The sequence below is a fragment of the Haliotis rubra genome, unplaced genomic scaffold, assembly GCF_003918875.1.
Source record: "Haliotis rubra isolate DU_JTF1 unplaced genomic scaffold, ASM391887v1 Scf173, whole genome shotgun sequence".
In the NCBI taxonomy this organism is placed as follows: Eukaryota; Metazoa; Mollusca; class Gastropoda; order Lepetellida; family Haliotidae; genus Haliotis; species Haliotis rubra.
Genome location: NW_025765703.1, coordinates 13,828 through 31,833, shown reverse-complemented (window position 1 = coordinate 31,833; position 18,006 = coordinate 13,828). Strand labels below are relative to the sequence as shown.

Genomic DNA, 18,006 nt, shown 5'->3' with positions numbered 1-18,006 from the left:
AATGTGTATGTTGGCTAGAAGGAATGGTTATGTCAGCTGGAAGGAATGTGTATGTCGGAATGAGTATGTAGGCTAGAAGGAATGTGTATTTTGGCTAGAAGGAATCTGTATGTTGGCTAGAAGGGATGTGTATGTCAGCTAGAACGAATGTGTATGTTGGCTAGAGGGATTTGTATGTTGGCTAGAAGGAATTTGTATGTTGGTTAGAAGGGATTTGTATGTTGGCTAGAAGGAATTTGTATGTTGGTTAGAAGGAATCTGCATGTTGGCTAGAAGGGATGTGTATGTTGGTTAGAAGGGATTTGTATGTCGGCTAGAAGGAATTTGTATGTTGGTTAGAGGGAATTTGTATGTTGTTAGAAGGGATTTGTATGTTGGCTAGAAGGAATTTGTATGTTGGTTAGAAGGAATCTGCATGTTGTCTAGAAAGGATGTGTATGTTGGCTAGAGGGATTTGTATGTCGGCTAGAAGGAATTTGTATGTTGGTTAGAAGGGATTTGTATGTTGGCTAGAAGGAATTTGTATGTTGGTTAGAAGGAATCTGCATGTTGGCTAGTAGGGATTTGTATGTTGGCTAGAAGGAATTTGTATGTTGGTTAGAAGGGATTTGTATGTTGATTAGAAGGAATTTGTATGTCGGCTAGAAGGAATTTGTATGTTGGCTAGAAGGAATTTGTATGTTGGTTAGAAGGGATTTGTATGTTGGTAAGAAGGAATCTGTATGTTGGCTAGAAGGGATGTGTATGTTGGCTAGAAGGAATTTGTATGTTGATTAGAAGGAATTTGTATGTTGGCTAGAAGGAATTTGTATGTTGGTTAGAAGGAATCTGTATGTTGACTAGAAGGAATTTGTATGTCAGCTAGAAGGAATGTGTATGTCAGCTAGAAGGAATGTGTATGTCAGCTTAAGGGAATGTGTGTCAGCTAGAAGGAATGTGTATGTCGGCTAGAAGGAATGTGTATGTTGGCTAGAAGGAATGTGTATGTTGGCTACAGGGAATGTGTATGTTGACTTCAGGGAATGTGCATATCGGCAGGAGGGAATGTGTGTGTTGGCTACAAGGTGTGTGTTGTGTGTAACAATGTGTAAATTTGCCAGGGATGAAGGTCACTGACCTTTGAGGTAACAAGCTTGGCATGGAACTGATCCACATAATGGCGGAGAAAGATCAGGAACTCTGTCAGTCCAACTTTGTTCTGTAGGTGACGCAACAAAAAGAAACCCTGAAACAGAAGAGGTGTTTAGTCAGCTACACGGAGATGACAGTATTAACACAACCATGGTGTCCTGTGATATGGTGCATCTTCGAATAAGCATTACAATGCTATTTTTACTAAAGAATAAGTCCTAAATCTGTTAGAAGCAGGTGACATTTGATGGAAGTCAGTAAACCAAAGTTTTAGCATAGGCTTTTATTACTTAATGACTATCAACCCAGTATTTATAATCAGACACAGTGAACCACAGTAGCAGCACATCACAGGATAAGACACGGTGAACCACAGTAGCAGCACACACCAGAGGATAAGACACGGTGAACCACAGTAGCACACACCACAGGATAAGACACAGTCAACCACAGTAGCAGCACACCACAGGATAAGACACGGTGAACCACAGTAGTAGCACACCACAGGATAAGACACGGTCAACCACAGTAGCACACACCACAGGATAAGACACAGTCAACCACAGTAGCACACACCACAGGATAAGACACAGTCAACCACTGTAGCCCACACCACAGGATAAGACACAGTCAACCACAGTAGCACACACCACAGGATAAGACACAGTCAACCACAGTAGCCCACACCACAGGATAAGACACAGTCAACCACAGTAGCCCACACCCAGGATAAGACACAGTCAACCACAGTAGCCCACACCACAGGATAAGACACAGTCAACCACAGTAGCCCACACCACAGGATAAGACACACTCAACCACAGTAGCCCACACCACAGGATAAGACACAGTCAACCACAGTAGCCCACACCCAGGATAAGACACAGTCAACCACAGTAGCCCACACCACAGGATAAGACAGAAACAACCACAGTAACACACACCACAGGATAAGACACAGTGAACCACAGTAGCAGCACACACCACAGGATAAGACATGGTCAACCACAGTAGCAGCACACACCACAGGATAAGACACAGTGAACCACAGTAGCACAGACCACAGGATACGACATAGTGAAACACAATAGCACACCACAGGATAAGAGTAATAAGACACAGTCAACCACAGTAGCCCACACCACAGGATAAGACAGAAACAACCACAGTAACACACACGACAGGATAAGACACAGTGAACCACAGTAGCAGCACAAACCACAGGATAAGACACAGTGAACCACAGTAGCACAGACCACAGGATAAGACATAGTGAAACACAGTAGCACACACCACAGGTTATGACACGGTCAACCACAGAGGTCTGAAAATAATTGAGCCTGGACCAGACAATCCAGTGATCAATAGCATGAGCATCGATCTGCGCAATTGGGAACCGATGACATGTGTAAACCAAGCACACACCAGAGGATAAGACACAGTGAACCAGATGTCACCCGATGTTAGGAAAAACAGCAGCAGAAGCATGAAAGGATTTTGGAAACCATGACAACAACAACAGCAGCAGCAGTTATACAATGAAATAGAGAAACTGTACTTCAAACTCTCACAGTGAAGCTACACCAGTACAAAGAGTAATGGTAACATACATATAAAATACTATTGAAAAGCTCAAAGTGATCAAGTTCTATACGTTGCTGACATAATCAGATTTACAGGGATTCAAACCCACGTGCACAAGCTGATGTTCCACAACTCTGCACAGTGAACAGCCACATCTTGCACGACTGGGCCACCTCTGATATGTCAAGCAAGTGACATCACATCAACCACTACGATGTCAAGACTCCCATTCAGCCTGGCCAGACAACGTATTTGCATCTTTTATATTGACTAAACAATACTCAGGGGGCTGTGGGGTAGCCTTGTGGTTAATGTGTTCGTCACGTCAAAGATCCGGGTTCGATTTCCCACATGGGTACAATGTGTGAAGCCCATTTCTGGTGTTCCCTGCGTGATATTGCTGGAATATTGCTAAAAGGAGCATAAAATACTCACTCTCACTCACTCACTCACTCACTCACTCAACAATCCAACAGCTGAATCTTCTGACAGGTACTGATAGTAATTCGATCAGTCCCGCTGTTCATGGATCTAAATGAGTTGGATAAAACTGAGTGACACTTTCAGGTAGACCATTAGGATATTGGTTAAAAAAGGTTATGAGTGGGTGTGAGAACAATAGTTTTAATTACCTATAATCTGTGTGACGACAGTAAGGTTGATGACGATGTAAGAGATGAAATTTTGTTCTCATTACTCATGTTCCAGGACATTATTCACTTACAACTTCTGAAATGTTTATCAATATACATGCAAACAAGAAGACAAAGTCATCAACATCCTCCACAATGGTAAAATCCTCCTCATGAATATGTCAACTAGTTATTACCATGTCAAATGTTTAATATTCTTCACATTGATCTAACAAAAACATATACATGTAAACTACTCATATACTAGCATGCTTGTATCAACAACAGACTGTAGGGGTTTAATGTGCCTCAGTATTGTTGACAGTGGAAATAGTTTGGTACTGTTGATTGATGTCATTAGGTTCTTGATACCCACAAAGTGGAAGCAGAGTACTAAAGTACAGACAGACGGACAGAGTCCAAAATAATACCCCCTGCAAAACACTCTGCGGGGGGACAAAAATGGAAGAAAGATGTGGTTCATTTATACAAAGTGTGTCATTTTCTCACACTGGTGAAAGCATGAGACAAAATATTCAAGACTAAAATCTCAATTAATCAAATGATTGATTTTACTGGATAATACTGACTTGGCCATTATTAAAATTTAGTCTTTTGATCCTCAAAGAGCCTTCATCTTAGAAATAAGTAACAGTTTGAACCAGTTTTGTAATAACAAAACTGATATTAGTGTCCCAGTACTAGTCAGTACCTATCTCTGTGTATGTGTGCAGGGCCTACTATAAGCTCATGTTCAGGTTAAAGAGAACTGTGGATGTATGGAGTCGTCAGCAAATCTATCAACAAAACGCTGGAGGCATTTTTTTCAGAAATATTATTACATGTAATTTTCTCTTCAGCATTTGTTGAATGGATGCTCCCAGATTAATCCAATCAGAATCATTTATCAGTTCAAGATCTCATTTGACAAAGATTGAAACAGTTTGCTGACAAACCCAGCTCCCAGCTGTGACTGTAATCTCCCCTCATTACCAGAGACAGTCGATGTATGCTTCTCAAACTCCATTGGTCAATAAAGCCTCTAAAGTTAAAACATCTCAAATCCATATGCTCAAACGTTTCTGATTTTACAAAATCAATATATGAAAATCCTGCAACACAGAAAAGGTTGCTGAACGACAGTAATCCTTGGGCATGTAAGAGGGACATTAATCAGCAAATAGCACAGAATGGGGGACAAAACATGCTTGCATCCATACATTAGGTATCTCTGATAATCTGAAAACTGTCTTTTTCGTAATCGGGGTAATCGGCAAAGTTTTGTTTAGGCCTTAAAACTAATGGAACTATATTTGTATAGTCAGTAGATGGTTACTACTTCCACTCAGTTGACATGAACACTCATGCTCTGATCCTATGTATGAAACGTTATTCTCATTTACATCAGGACAAACTCCTGACAACTAGCTCTTTGAAACTAATGTCGCTAAATGCTGCATGTCTTTTTCCCAACTTCGATGTTGTTGCCATCTGTAGACATAAAGTGGTCGTGATACTTGAACCCTGCAGAAGCAGAATCTGTCCACTGTGTCATCTGTAGCATGACTTCACTTCCTTCTACTTTGACTGTAATACAATCATCTATCATCAGTGAAAGTCAAAATCTGTTTCTATATTTACCAAATGTCCAGTTTGATGTCAATTTAAATTCCTTATAAATATATCTGTGTGTGTGGACCATGCAATGACTTTCTTCCTGGGGAACACACAATCTTGTGTAAATACAGCAGATCAGTGACAAAACTGTGCTTTCTCCATGGCTACAGTTCATCTTGATAATACTACATTACCTTTATATTGAATCTTCAGCATGAACGAAATACTGATTCCTAAACACAAGCTCCAAACTGAATAATGAACACTAGCTCTATACTGAATCCCAAGTACTTGCTCCAGTCTGAATCCTAAACAATACCATTAAACTGAGTCTTAAACACTAGCTCGATACTGAATCCTTAGTACTTGTTCCAGTCTGAATCCTAAACAATACCATTACACTGAGTCTTAAACACTAGCTCGATACTGAATCCCAAGTACTTGCTCCAGTCAGAATCCTAAACAATACCATTACACTGAGTCTTAAACACTGGCTCGATACTGATTCCTTAGTACTTGTTCTATTCTGAATCCTTAAAACATCCTCCATATTGAATTATCAACACTTGCTCCTTACTGAAGCACTTGCTCCATAAAGAGTCCTTAAAGACTAACTGTGAACTGAATCAGAGACTTAACTGACTGAAGCATCGTAAAATGTCCACTCACCTTGAGGTAATGCACTTGCATGAAGGCCTTGTCTGGGTTCATCCCGTTCTTCACATACTGAACCTCCTCAGTGGCTGCTAGGAGTTGCTCCCCTTTGTTTGGCCTGTCATGCGTACAGTAATCAATTTAATTGTTTTCAGATCTCCTCATGAAGTGTGGGGATATATACAGTATATTTTATTACAGCAAGACTCAGGCCATATTCCATGTTATTCTATCAGAGAAGATTCAGGACACATTCCATGTTATTCTATCAGAGAAAAGTCAGGACATATTCCGTGTTATTCTATCAGAGAAGAGTCAGGCTATATTCCATGTTTCTCTATCAGAGAAGAGTCAGGACATATTCCATGTTATTCTATCAGAGAAGAGTCAGGACATATTCCATGTTATTCTATCAGAGAAGAGTCAGGACATATTCCATGTTATTCTATCAGAGAAGAATCAGGACATATTCCGTGTTATTCTATCAGAGAAGAGTCAGGCCATATTCCATGTTTCTCTATCAGAGAAGAGTCAGGCCATATTCCATGTTTCTCTATCAGAGAAGAGTCAGGCCATATTCCATGTTTCTCTATCAGAGAAGAGTCAGGACATATTCCATGTTATTCTATCAGAGAAGAGTCAGGCCATATTCCATGTTTCTCTATCAGAGAAGAGTCAGGCCATATTCCATGTTTCTCTATCAGAGAAGAGTCAGGCTATATTCCATGTTTCTCTATCAGAGAAGAGTCAGGCCATATTCCATGTTTCTCTATCAGAGAAGAGTCAGGCCATATTCCATGTTTCTCTATCAGAGAAGAGTCAGGACATATTCCATGTTATTCTATCAGAGAAGAGTCAGGCCATATTCCATGTTTCTCTATCAGAGAAGAGTCAGGCCATATTCCATGTTTCTCTATCAGAGAAGAGTCAGGACATATTCCATGTTATTCTATCAGAGAAGAATCAGGACATATTCCGTGTTATTCTATCAGAGAAGAGTCAGGCCATATTCCATGTTTCTCTATCAGAGAAGAGTCAGGACATATTCCATGTTATTCTATCAGAGAAGAGTCAGGACATATTCCATGTTATTCTATCAGAGAAGAGTCAGGCCATATTCCATGTTTCTCTATCAGAGAAGAGTCAGGCCATATTCCGTGTTATTCTATCAGAGAAGAGTCAGGCTATATTCCATGTTATTCTATCAGAGAAGAGTCAGGACATATTCCGTGTTATTCTATCAGAGAAGAGTCAGGACATATTCCGTGTTATTCTATCAGAGAAGAATCAGGACATATTCCGTGTTATTCTATCAGAGAAGAGTCAGGCTATATTCCATGTTATTCTATCAGAGAAGAGTCAGGACATATTCCGTGTTATTCTATCAGAGAAGAGTCAGGACATATTCCATGTTTCTCTATCAGAGAAGAGTCAGGACATATTCCATGTTATTCTATCAGAGAAGAGTCAGGACATATTCCGTGTTATTCTATCAGAGAAGAATCAGGACATATTCCGTGTTATTCTATCAGAGAAGAGTCAGGCTATATTCCATGTTATTCTATCAGAGAAGAATCAGGACATATTCCGTGTTATTCTATCAGAGAAGAGTCAGGCTATATTCCATGTTATTCTATCAGAGAAGAATCAGGACATATTCCGTGTTATTCTATCAGAGAAGAGTCAGGCTATATTCCATGTTATTCTATCAGAGAAGAGTCAGGCCATATTCCATGTTATTCTATCAGAGAAGAGTCAGGACATATTCCGTGTTATTCTATCAGAGAAGAGTAAGGCTATATTCCATGTTATTCTATCAGAGAAGAGTCAGGCTATATTCCATGTTATTCTATCAGAGAAGAGTCAGGCCATATTCCATGTTATTCTATCAGAGAAGAATCAGGACATATTCCGTGTTATTCTATCAGAGAAGAGTCAGGCTATATTCCATGTTTCTCTATCAGAGAAGAGTCAGGCTATATTCCATGTTTCTCTATCAGAGAAGAGTCAGGACATATTCCATGTTATTCTATCAGAGAAGAGTCAGGACATATTCCGTGTTATTCTATCAGAGAAGAGTCAGGCTATATTCCATGTTTCTCTATCAGAGAAGAGTCAGGACATATTCCGTGTTATTCTATCAGAGAAGAGTCAGGCTATATTCCATGTTTCTCTATCAGAGAAGAGTCAGGACATATTCCGTGTTATTCTATCAGAGAAGAGTCAGGACATATTCCATGTTATTCTATCAGAGAAGAGTCAGGACATATTCCATGTTATTCTATCAGAGAAGAGTCAGGACATATTCCGTGTTATTCTATCAGAGAAGAGTCAGGCTATATTCCATGTTATTCTATCAGAGAAGAGTCAGGACATATTCCATGTTATTCTATCAGAGAAGAGTCAGGCTATATTCCATGTTTCTCTATCAGAGAAGAGTCAGGACATATTCCGTGTTATTCTATCAGAGAAGAGTCAGGACATATTCCATGTTATTCTATCAGAGAAGAGTCAGGACATATTCCATGTTATTCTATCAGAGAAGAGTCAGGACATATTCCGTGTTATTCTATCAGAGAAGAGTCAGGCTATATTCCGTGTTATTCTATCAGAGAAGAGTCAGGCCATATTCCATGTTTCTCTATCAGAGAAGAGTCAGGACATATTCCATGTTATTCTATCAGAGAAGAGTCAGGACATATTCCATGTTATTCTATCAGAGAAGAGTCAGGACATATTCGTGTTATTCTATCAGAGAAGAGTCAGGCTATATTCCATGTTTCTCTATCAGAGAAGAGTCAGGACATATTCCGTGTTATTCTATCAGAGAAGAGTCAGGCTATATTCCATGTTTCTCTATCAGAGAAGAGTCAGGACATATTCCGTGTTATTCTATCAGAGAAGAGTCAGGACATATTCCATGTTATTCTATCAGAGAAGAGTCAGGACATATTCCATGTTATTCTATCAGAGAAGAGTCAGGACATATTCCGTGTTATTCTATCAGAGAAGAGTCAGGCTATATTCCATGTTTCTCTATCAGAGAAGAGTCAGGACATATTCCATGTTATTCTATCAGAGAAGAATCAGGACATATTCCGTGTTATTCTATCAGAGAAGAGTCAGGACATATTCCATGTTATTCTATCAGAGAAGAGTTAGGCTATATTCCATGTTATTCTATCAGAGAAGAGTCAGAATATATTCAATGTTATTCCATCAGAGAAGAGTCAGGCCATATTCCATGTTATTCTATCAGAGAAGAGTTAGGCTATATTCCATGTTATTCTATCAGAGAAGAGTCAGGCTATATTCCATGTTATTCCATCAGAGAAGAGTCAGGACATATTCCATGTTATTCTATCAGAGAAGAGTCAGGACATATTCCATGTTATTCTATCAGAGATGAGTCAGGACATATTCCATGTTATTCTTTCAGAGAAGAGTCAGGACATATTCCGTGTTATTCTATCAGAGAAGAGTAAGGCTATATTCCATGTTATTCTATCAGAGAAGAGTCAGGACACATTCCATGTTATTCTATCAGAGAAGAGTAAGGCTATATTCCATGTTATTCTATCAGAGAAGAGTCAGGACATATTCCATGTATTCTGTTACAGCAGAGGCAGGGCATAGTCGGTGTACTCTATCATAGATTAATCACGATATTTTCAATCTTTTTTATCACATGTCTGGATATACTCTAACCCAAAACCCACATGGATGTCCCAAACACTAAAACGAACACACAAAAGCACTTAGGTTCTGTTTTAAGCCACACCAATTTTCTCTTGTTTTTTTTTGTATTTTGACCTGTTAGGATTTTTTGGGCTAAAAGGAAGAGGCAGCTGCCTGTACTAATTCATCAAAGCTGTAGCCATGGAACACCAGTGTCTACAGATTCACAAATAGAGCTTGATAACTTGATATTTAACAGAAACATTCTGCAAATGCAGTACTTATACAGCATGAATTTAGGGCATTTGTTGTATAAAGACACATTACAGATTATGGAAGAGTTTTACTGCTTACCATTCTCTGCTATGTACCTCCATTTTTCGAAGCAAAAAATGTTGCTTTTATGTCAGAAAATGAATGAATAGGTTAAGTTGGTTAAAGTGTTTCAGTTATAACACAGTGTGTTAGCCTGATGTGGGAGTATTTCAGTTAAAACACAGCGTGTTAGCCTGATGTGGGAGTATTTCAGTTACAACACAGTGTGTTAGCCTGATGTGGGAGTATTTAAGTCAGAACACAGCGTGTTAGCCTGATGTGGGAGTATTTCAGTTATAACACAGGGTGTTAGCCTGATGTGGGAGTATTTCAGTTAAAACACAGCGTGTTAGCCTGATGTGGGAGTATTTCAGTTAAAACACAGCGTGTTAGCCTGATGTGGGAGTATTTCAGTTAAAACACAGCGTGTTAGCCTGATGTGGGAGTATTTCAGTTAAAACACAGCGTGTTAGCCTGATGTGGGAGTATTTCAGTTATAACACAGGGTGTTAGCCTGATGTGGGAGTATTTCAGTTAAAACACAGTGTGTTAGCCTGATGTGGGAGTATTTAAGTCAGAACACAGCGTGTTAGCCTGATGTGAGAGTATTTCAGTTAAAACACAGCGTGTTAGCCTGATGTGGGAGTATTTAAGTTAAAACACAGTGTGTTAGCCTGATGTGGGAGTATTTAAGTCAGAACACAGCGTGTTAGCCTGATGTGGGAGTATTTCAGTTATAACACAGGGTGTTAGCCTGATGTGGGAGTATTTCAGTTAAAACACAGCGTGTTAGCCTGATGTGGGAGTATTTCAGTTAAAACACAGCGTGTTAGCCTGATGTGGGAGTATTTCAGTTACAACACAGTGTGTTAGCCTGATGTGGGAGTATTTAAGTCAGAACACAGCGTGTTAGCCTGATGTGGGAGTATTTCAGTTAGAACACAGGGTGTTAGCCTGATGTGGGAGTATTTCAGTTAGAACACAGCGTGTTAGCCTGATGTGGGAGTATTTCAGTTAGAACACAGCGTGTTAGCCTGATGTGGGAGTATTTCAGTTACAACACAGTGTGTTAGCCTGATGTGGGAGTATTTAAGTCAGAACACAGCGTGTTAGCCTGATGTGGGAGTATTTCAGTTAGAACACAGTGTGTTAGCCTGATGTGGGAGTATTTCAGTTAGAACACAGCGTGTTAGCCTGATGTGGGAGTATTTAAGTCAGAACACAGTGTGTTAGCCTGATGTGGGAGTATTTCAGTTAAAACACAGCGTGTTAGCCTGATGTGGGAGTATTTCAGTTAGAACACAGTATGTAAGCCTGATGTGGGAGTATTTCAGTTACAACACAGTGTGTTAGCCTGATGTGGGAGTATTTAAATCAGAACACAGCGTGTTAGCCTGATGTGGGAGTATTTCAGTTACAACACAGGGTGTTAGCCTGATGTGGGAGTATTTCAGTTAGAACACAGCGTGTTAGCCTGATGTGGGAGTATTTAAGTCAGAACACAGCGTGTTAGCCTGATGTGGGAGTATTTCAGTTAAAACACAGCGTGTTAGCCTGATGTGGGAGTATTTCAGTTAGAACACAGCGTGTTAGCCTGATGTGGGAGTATTTCAGTTAGAACACAGCGTGTTAGCCTGATGTGGGAGTATTTCAGTTACAACACAGTGTGTTAGCCTGATGTGGGAGTATTTCAGTTATAACACAGGGTGTTAGCCTGATGTGGGAGTATTTCAGTTATAACACAGGGTGTTAGCCTGATGTGGGAGTATTTAAGTTAGAACACAGCGACTTAGCCTGATGTGGGTGTATTTAAGTTAGAACACAGCATGTAAGCCTGATGTGGGAGTATTTAAGTCAAAACACAGTGTGTTAGCCTGATGTGGGAGTATTTCAGTTATAACACAGGGTGTTAGCCTGATGTGGGAGTATTTCAGTTATAACACAGGGTGTTAGCCTGATGTGGGAGTATTTAAGTTAGAACACAGCGACTTAGCCTGATGTGGGTGTATTTAAGTTAGAACACAGCATGTAAGCCTGATGTGGGTGTATTTAAGTCAGAACACAGCGTGTTAGCCTGATGTGGGAGTATTTCAGTTATAACACAGGGTGTTAGCCTGATGTGGGAGTATTTAAGTTAGAACACAGCGACTTAGCCTGATGTGGGTGTATTTAAGTTAGAACACAGCATGTAAGCCTGATGTGGGAGTATTTAAGTCAAAACACAGTGTGTTAGCCTGATGTGGGAGTATTTCAGTTAGAACACAGGGTGTTAGCCTGATGTGGGAGTATTTCAGCTAGAACACAGTATGTTAGCCTGATGTGGGAGTATTTAAGTCAAAACACAGTGTGTTAGCCTGATGTGGGAGTATTTCAGTTAGAACACAGGGTGTTAGCCTGATGTGGGAGTATTTCAGTTAGAACACAGTATGTTAGCCTGATGTGGGAGTATTTAAGTCAAAACACAGTGTGTTAGCAAGATGTGGGAGTATTTCAGTTAGAACACAGTGTGTTAGCCTGATGTGGGAGTATTTCAGTTAGAACACAGTGTGTTAGCAAGATGTGGGAGTATTTCAGTTAGAACACAGTGTGTTAGCAAGATGTGGGAGTATTTCAGTTATAACACAGTGTGTTAGCCTGATGTGGGAGTATTTCAGTTAGAACACAGCTTGTCATTTTACTGTGGAAGTATTTCAGTTACAACACAATATGTCTTCATCATGTGGGAGTATTATCAGTTACAGCATGTTAGTTTCACTATGTTATGTGTAGGGTTTTACACCTCTGTTAGCAATATGTCGGCAATATCACGACAAGGGACACATATTGTACCCATGTGGGAAATCGAACCCAGGTCTTCGGTGTGACGCGCCAACGCTTTCACCACTAGGTTATCCAACCACCCCATGTTAGCCTCACGCTAAAATATTTGTTTATTACACTACACATCAGCTTGATGTCGGAGGTAAGCCCAAAGTGGCACTACTGTTAGATATCTACTGCTATGATACTCAGTACCACAGCACTGTCATGGAAAATCCAAAGACATATTCAGATCAAATCAATAAATTGAAAACAAACTAATACATTTCTGGGACACATGTAACAAGACATAACTCAGTATAGCACATCCCCTCAGACAACAGAGCCACAAGGGCCAACACATTAACTTGGCTCCTCACACTGAATGGGTCAGTTCCCTACATGAGTCTAATGTGTGAAGCCCCATTTTAGAATCATCTTCCTCCCTCCATCACACTCCCACCATCTCATTCACTCGGACCAATCTAAAGGGACTCTCTTACCTGAGCATCTGGAGGTCCTGTTCTGTGTTCTCAACCTCTGCCAAAAGAGTCTTCTGCTTCAGCAACACTCGTAGCTCCAGTCGATTCCGTATCTCAGCTTCACCCCACTGCAGAGAAATGATACACCTAATGACAAGCAATTTAACCAGTCAGGCACACCCTAGTATTGACCTTGAGACCAGGTCAGCTAACGTCTTACAATGTAAAGAGTCGGCCTGGCTTTGACCTTGAGACCAGGTGAACTAACGTCTTACAATGTAAAGAGTCGGGTACCTATTACACCCTAGCTTTGACCTTGAGACCAGGTGAGCTAATGTCTTACAATGTAAAGAGTCTGGTACCTAGCACACCCTGGTATAGGCCTTAAGACCAAGTTAGCTAATGATATCACAAAGTGTCGGTTACCTGGCACACCCTGGCATGAATGATATCCTCTAGGTATGTACAGAAGCCCTCTGTCAGCCACTCCTCCGTCCAATCTTGTGGCCCAATCAGAAGCCCGAACCATGAGTGGCAGATCTCATGGGCCACCCGGAAACACATGGAGTTGTCTCCCACCAGTACAGACTGGGACAGCACCAACAGGCTGGGACTAGAAAACAACACTGATATGTCGCACAGAAAGTTATGTATTAGTTAAATCATAAAAAACAACTGCAAAAACACACACAAAACTGAAGATATCAGAAACACTGCAGTTAGACTTATCATTCTAAGCTGGCTTCCACAGGAATGCTTGTGTGAGATCCAGTGGTATCGCTTTGGAGGGAGTGAGTATGGTTTTACGCTGCTTTTAGCAATATTCCAGCAATATCACAGCAGGGGACACCAGAAATGTTTATCTCTTTGGAAATATCCCTACAATAACAAGGTATTGGAATGTAGATCTTTGATATAGAGAATCTCACTGACCTGTGATGGCAAACCTATCGATACTCATTAGTAAAAGTATAAATCTCGGCTGTCAGTCAAGGTGTTTCATCATCAAGACTTGATGACACTTAGTGTTGACATATGGTATATCAACAGACAATTTAAGCTTTCCAATGTTTTCATTTGCATATTGATATGAAATCTAAATATCCAGATCAACAACATCATACAGTTACCTGATCAAGGTCATATAAACATGGTGAAAGTAGCACGAGGCACTGATGCCTCACAGGCCTGCCTAACATTAGATCCATCTTACATATATACGAATCATCAGCCACCAGTAAAAGAAAGTAGGGCAGATAGGGTCATGTTCCATTCTACTGACTGACTGAGTTTAGTTTTACGCCGCTATTAGCAATATTCCAGCAACATCACGGCGGGGGACACCAGAAATGGGCTTCACACATTGTACCCATGTGGGGAATCGAACCCGGGTCTTCGGCGTGACGAGCCAACGCTTTAACCATTAGGCTACCCCACCGCCCCTGTTCCATTCTAAGTGAGTGTGTGAAGTCATCTGTTCGATGTTGTGCCGATACAGTGATACTGAGGCAACATCCACACAAAGTAGCACCAGATGTGGAGTAGGTTCAGAGACGTACACTGTTTCCCTGTATAACCTCTTCCATGGCCAGGAGTGAGTGTAGAAGTGAAGAGTGAACAAACTCAGTGCTTCTTAATCATATAGGCTTCACCATGTTTCAGATAAAACTCAGATATCCTTTGAATATTTTTATTTTTAATTTCATATCCTGTGAAACAAAACAAAACTCAAAGAAGCTTTAGAATTTCATTATATCTTTTTAGGTACATATCATCTTGTCATGACATTTTATTTTATTTCAACTTCTTTAATCTTGTGGTTTTTTGAAAAACAGACTCTTTAAGATATTAAATCAAACTGAAATATATTACATTCCTCCACTTCATACCACAGGTAATTTGGTTACTGGCTTTTTGCTTCCCATGTAAAATACACTTGAACCACTGTGGTGACAACAACTCAATGTTTCAGGCTCAACCTCCCAGACAGATTGGAGAAAAAGTTAAACATTCATTAACAATCCTACATGCGTGGAGAGGAGACAGATGCACAATGTACCATGCCATAATCTATTCATGAAGAAATTGTATACATAATGCTGAAGACAATAAAGGAGAACAAGTGTTTGCCACTAACATGGTAATGTCCCCCGTCGCTAAAGAAGAATGAAATGTAACATATTTACCGGTACTAGTTTCTATCTTTTGGTCACATAGAAGAATACCTTTTGTGTCATGTAGTTTTTAGTCATGGTCACTTCTCAGAATCTTCTCCTAACTCTGAAGATATTTCAGGAATATAGTAGATTTTAATGTATAGATGCAGATGCACATATCCACTGTCAGCATCAGTGTGTATTAGGGCTGGGATGGGCCAAACTTTCCACCCCGTCTACCCCACCCCCTATTACCCTACCCTACCCTACCCTGATACTCGTTATGTTAATTCCTGACATCAAATTTGTAAGAATTGGTAATATATCCTTGGAGGGTGAACAAGACATATGACATATCCCATTTACATAAGTTTGAAAAGTGGTCAAACTGTCATGGTGACCTTGAGATGAGGTCAAAGTCATCCAAATTGACTGGTGTCTGCATAATCCCCCAATGTAGGCTGTCACCAAATTTGAAGACTTTGGGTACAACAGCGCATGAGATATTGTGTTAACACAAGTTCGAAAAGTGGCAAAGTGTCATTGTGACCTTCAAAATAAGGTCAAATTCACCCAAATCGATTGGTGTCTGTTTAATCCCCCAATGTAGGCTGTCACCAAATTTGAAGTACAACAGTGTATGAGATAATGGGTTTGAAAAGTGGTCAAACTATCGTGGTGACCTTGAAAATATGCGGGATTATTGCTAAGTGTGGCATTAAACAACAAACAAACAAAACCTACTATGACATAACAGATAAAAACCCACCTCGCCATGCCTAGACTGTCAAAGCAACACGGGACAACGAGGATGTCGAGCCTCTGGAAGGGGTGGGGACCAAGAATGGCATACACTTCTCTCAGGCACCGAGGGACATATACTGCCAGCTCCTGCTGAACTAAGGGCACCATGCACTCAGAGACAAACACACGGCATGGCACTTCCGGTCCCACAGCATAGTTAACAGGACATGTTGGGCCATGGCTGGTACATGCTGACTGACTGGAGAAAGCAGAACACATATGTATATGCATGTATTAATATCTCTACTCTGTACAATTTATATGATGATCATAGATGGCTAGATGCTGGTTTACTATTCCAGTATTCAAAAACCAAAGTTTTGGCAGTTGTTTTCCTCTCCAAATCAATTAAAGTCTTATACTTTATATTATATAGGAAATTCTCATGTAGAATATCAAAAGTTGATTAAAATATTTTACACCGATCCCAGAGAAGTCAGAGAAAACCCCTGTGAGCTCTCCTGGCAGAGGAGACATATAAAAGAACAGGGAGCTCTCCTATGAACAAAGACAAATATGGCAAAAGGGAGCTCTCTTGTGAGGGAAGACAAAGAAGACAACAGGGAGCTCTCTTGTGAATAAAGACAAAGATGGTAAAAGGGAGCTCTCATGTGTGGGAAGACAAAGAAGACAACAGGGAGCTCTCTTGTGAATAAAGACAAAGATGGTAAAAGGGAGCTCTCTTGTGTGGGAAGACAAAGAAGACAACAGGGAGCTCTCATGTGTAGGAAGACAAAGAAGACAACAGGGAGCTCTCTTGTGAATAAAGACAAAGATGGTAAAAGGGAGCTCTCTTGTGTGGGAAGACAAAGAAGACAACAGGGAGCTCTCATGGGTGGGAAGACAAAGAAGACAACAGGGAGCTCTCTTGTGAATAAAGACAAAGATGGTAAAAGGGAGCTCTCTTGTGAGGAAAGACAAAGAAGACAACAGGGAGCTCTCTTGTGAATAAAGACAAAGATGGTAAAAGTACCTTGACTTTTGCACATCTTGCTCCAGTACGACATCCACCTGTGTCCAAGTCCCAACAGCTATCGCTAGAGTGGAGGTGGGCATTGGCATTGTACTGTAATAATAGTAGGTCTTCCAACCTGAAACATCACACGTCAGTCATCTTATCTATGTGTTCTGTTGCCTAATGACATTGTTTCTGTGAGACACTGGTGTATTGTTCCTGTGAAACACTGGTGTATTGTTTCTGTGAGACACTGGAGCATGGTTTCTGTGAGACACTGGTGTATTGTTCCTGTGAAACACTGGTGTATTGTTTCTGTGAGACACTGGTGTATTGTTTCTGTGAGACACTGGTGTATTGTTTCTGTGAGACACTAGCTGTATTAATAATAAAACTATTACTTCTATAACATTGCCTTGTTGTTTGCACACAAAATTTGTTTATGTACAGATTCCTGGTTCACCTATAGTTAAATAGACACATAACACAAGGAACAGGTCATACAGTGATCAAAGTCAAATCTACCTCCAGAATATAGTCCCAGTTGACAATACCAAAAGCCCTACAGTTGACATTACCAAAAGCCATACATCCCCGCTAGAACATTATGATCCAAGTTTAAGTCACTGCTCGTGATCCCTCCAGTTAGAACGTCCGGTTACGGGAAGAGAAACTTCAAGTATGCTGCCGCAAAGACATGGAACGAACTGCCTGAATGTTTGAAAAACTGTTCAAATCTACATGACTTCAAACGAAATTACAAAACTCATCTCTTCAGAATGTCGTATCCAGATGACTAGTTTCATCTCAAGTGACTATGATTTTAAATCTGTGCGCTTTGAGCATTTACCGTGAATGGAAATAACGTGGTACAAATGGACTATAATAATAATAATAATACTGACATACCCTGGGACAGTGATAATGTATGGGACTCACCCTAGGAGACTGATGATGTATGGGACTCACCCTGGGACACTGATGGTATATGGGACTCACCCTGGGATACTGATGATGTATTGGACTCACCCTGGGATGGGAATCACCCTGGGGTATACTGATGGTATATGGGACTCACCCTGGGATACCGAAGGTGTAAGGGACTCACCCTGAGATCCTGATGGTGTAAGGGACTCACCCTGAGATACTGATGGTGTATGGGACCCACCCTGGGATAATGAAGGTGTAAGGGACTCACC

General features: G+C 40.5%; 1 protein-coding gene across 2 annotated transcripts in view; it reads right to left on the bottom strand.

Moving 5' to 3' along the window:
* The window catches only part of LOC124272782 (aminopeptidase O-like), a 100,951-nt gene that overhangs the window by 77,376 nt on the left and 5,569 nt on the right, over positions 1–18,006 (bottom strand). For both annotated transcript variants that reach the window (XR_006897427.1, XM_046707984.1), the window contains exons 3-8: positions 16,826–16,943; positions 15,818–16,051; positions 13,319–13,505; positions 12,914–13,020; positions 5,634–5,736; positions 1,118–1,225 (exon numbers count right to left, since the gene is read on the bottom strand). Coding sequence is in view for 1 of the 2 variants with exons in the window: in XM_046707984.1 (XP_046563940.1) it covers positions 1,118–1,225; positions 5,634–5,736; positions 12,914–13,020; positions 13,319–13,505; positions 15,818–16,051; positions 16,826–16,943 (857 nt within the window). In the remaining variant the exon portion in view is untranslated. The remainder of the gene's footprint in view (positions 1–1,117; positions 1,226–5,633; positions 5,737–12,913; positions 13,021–13,318; positions 13,506–15,817; positions 16,052–16,825; positions 16,944–18,006) is intronic.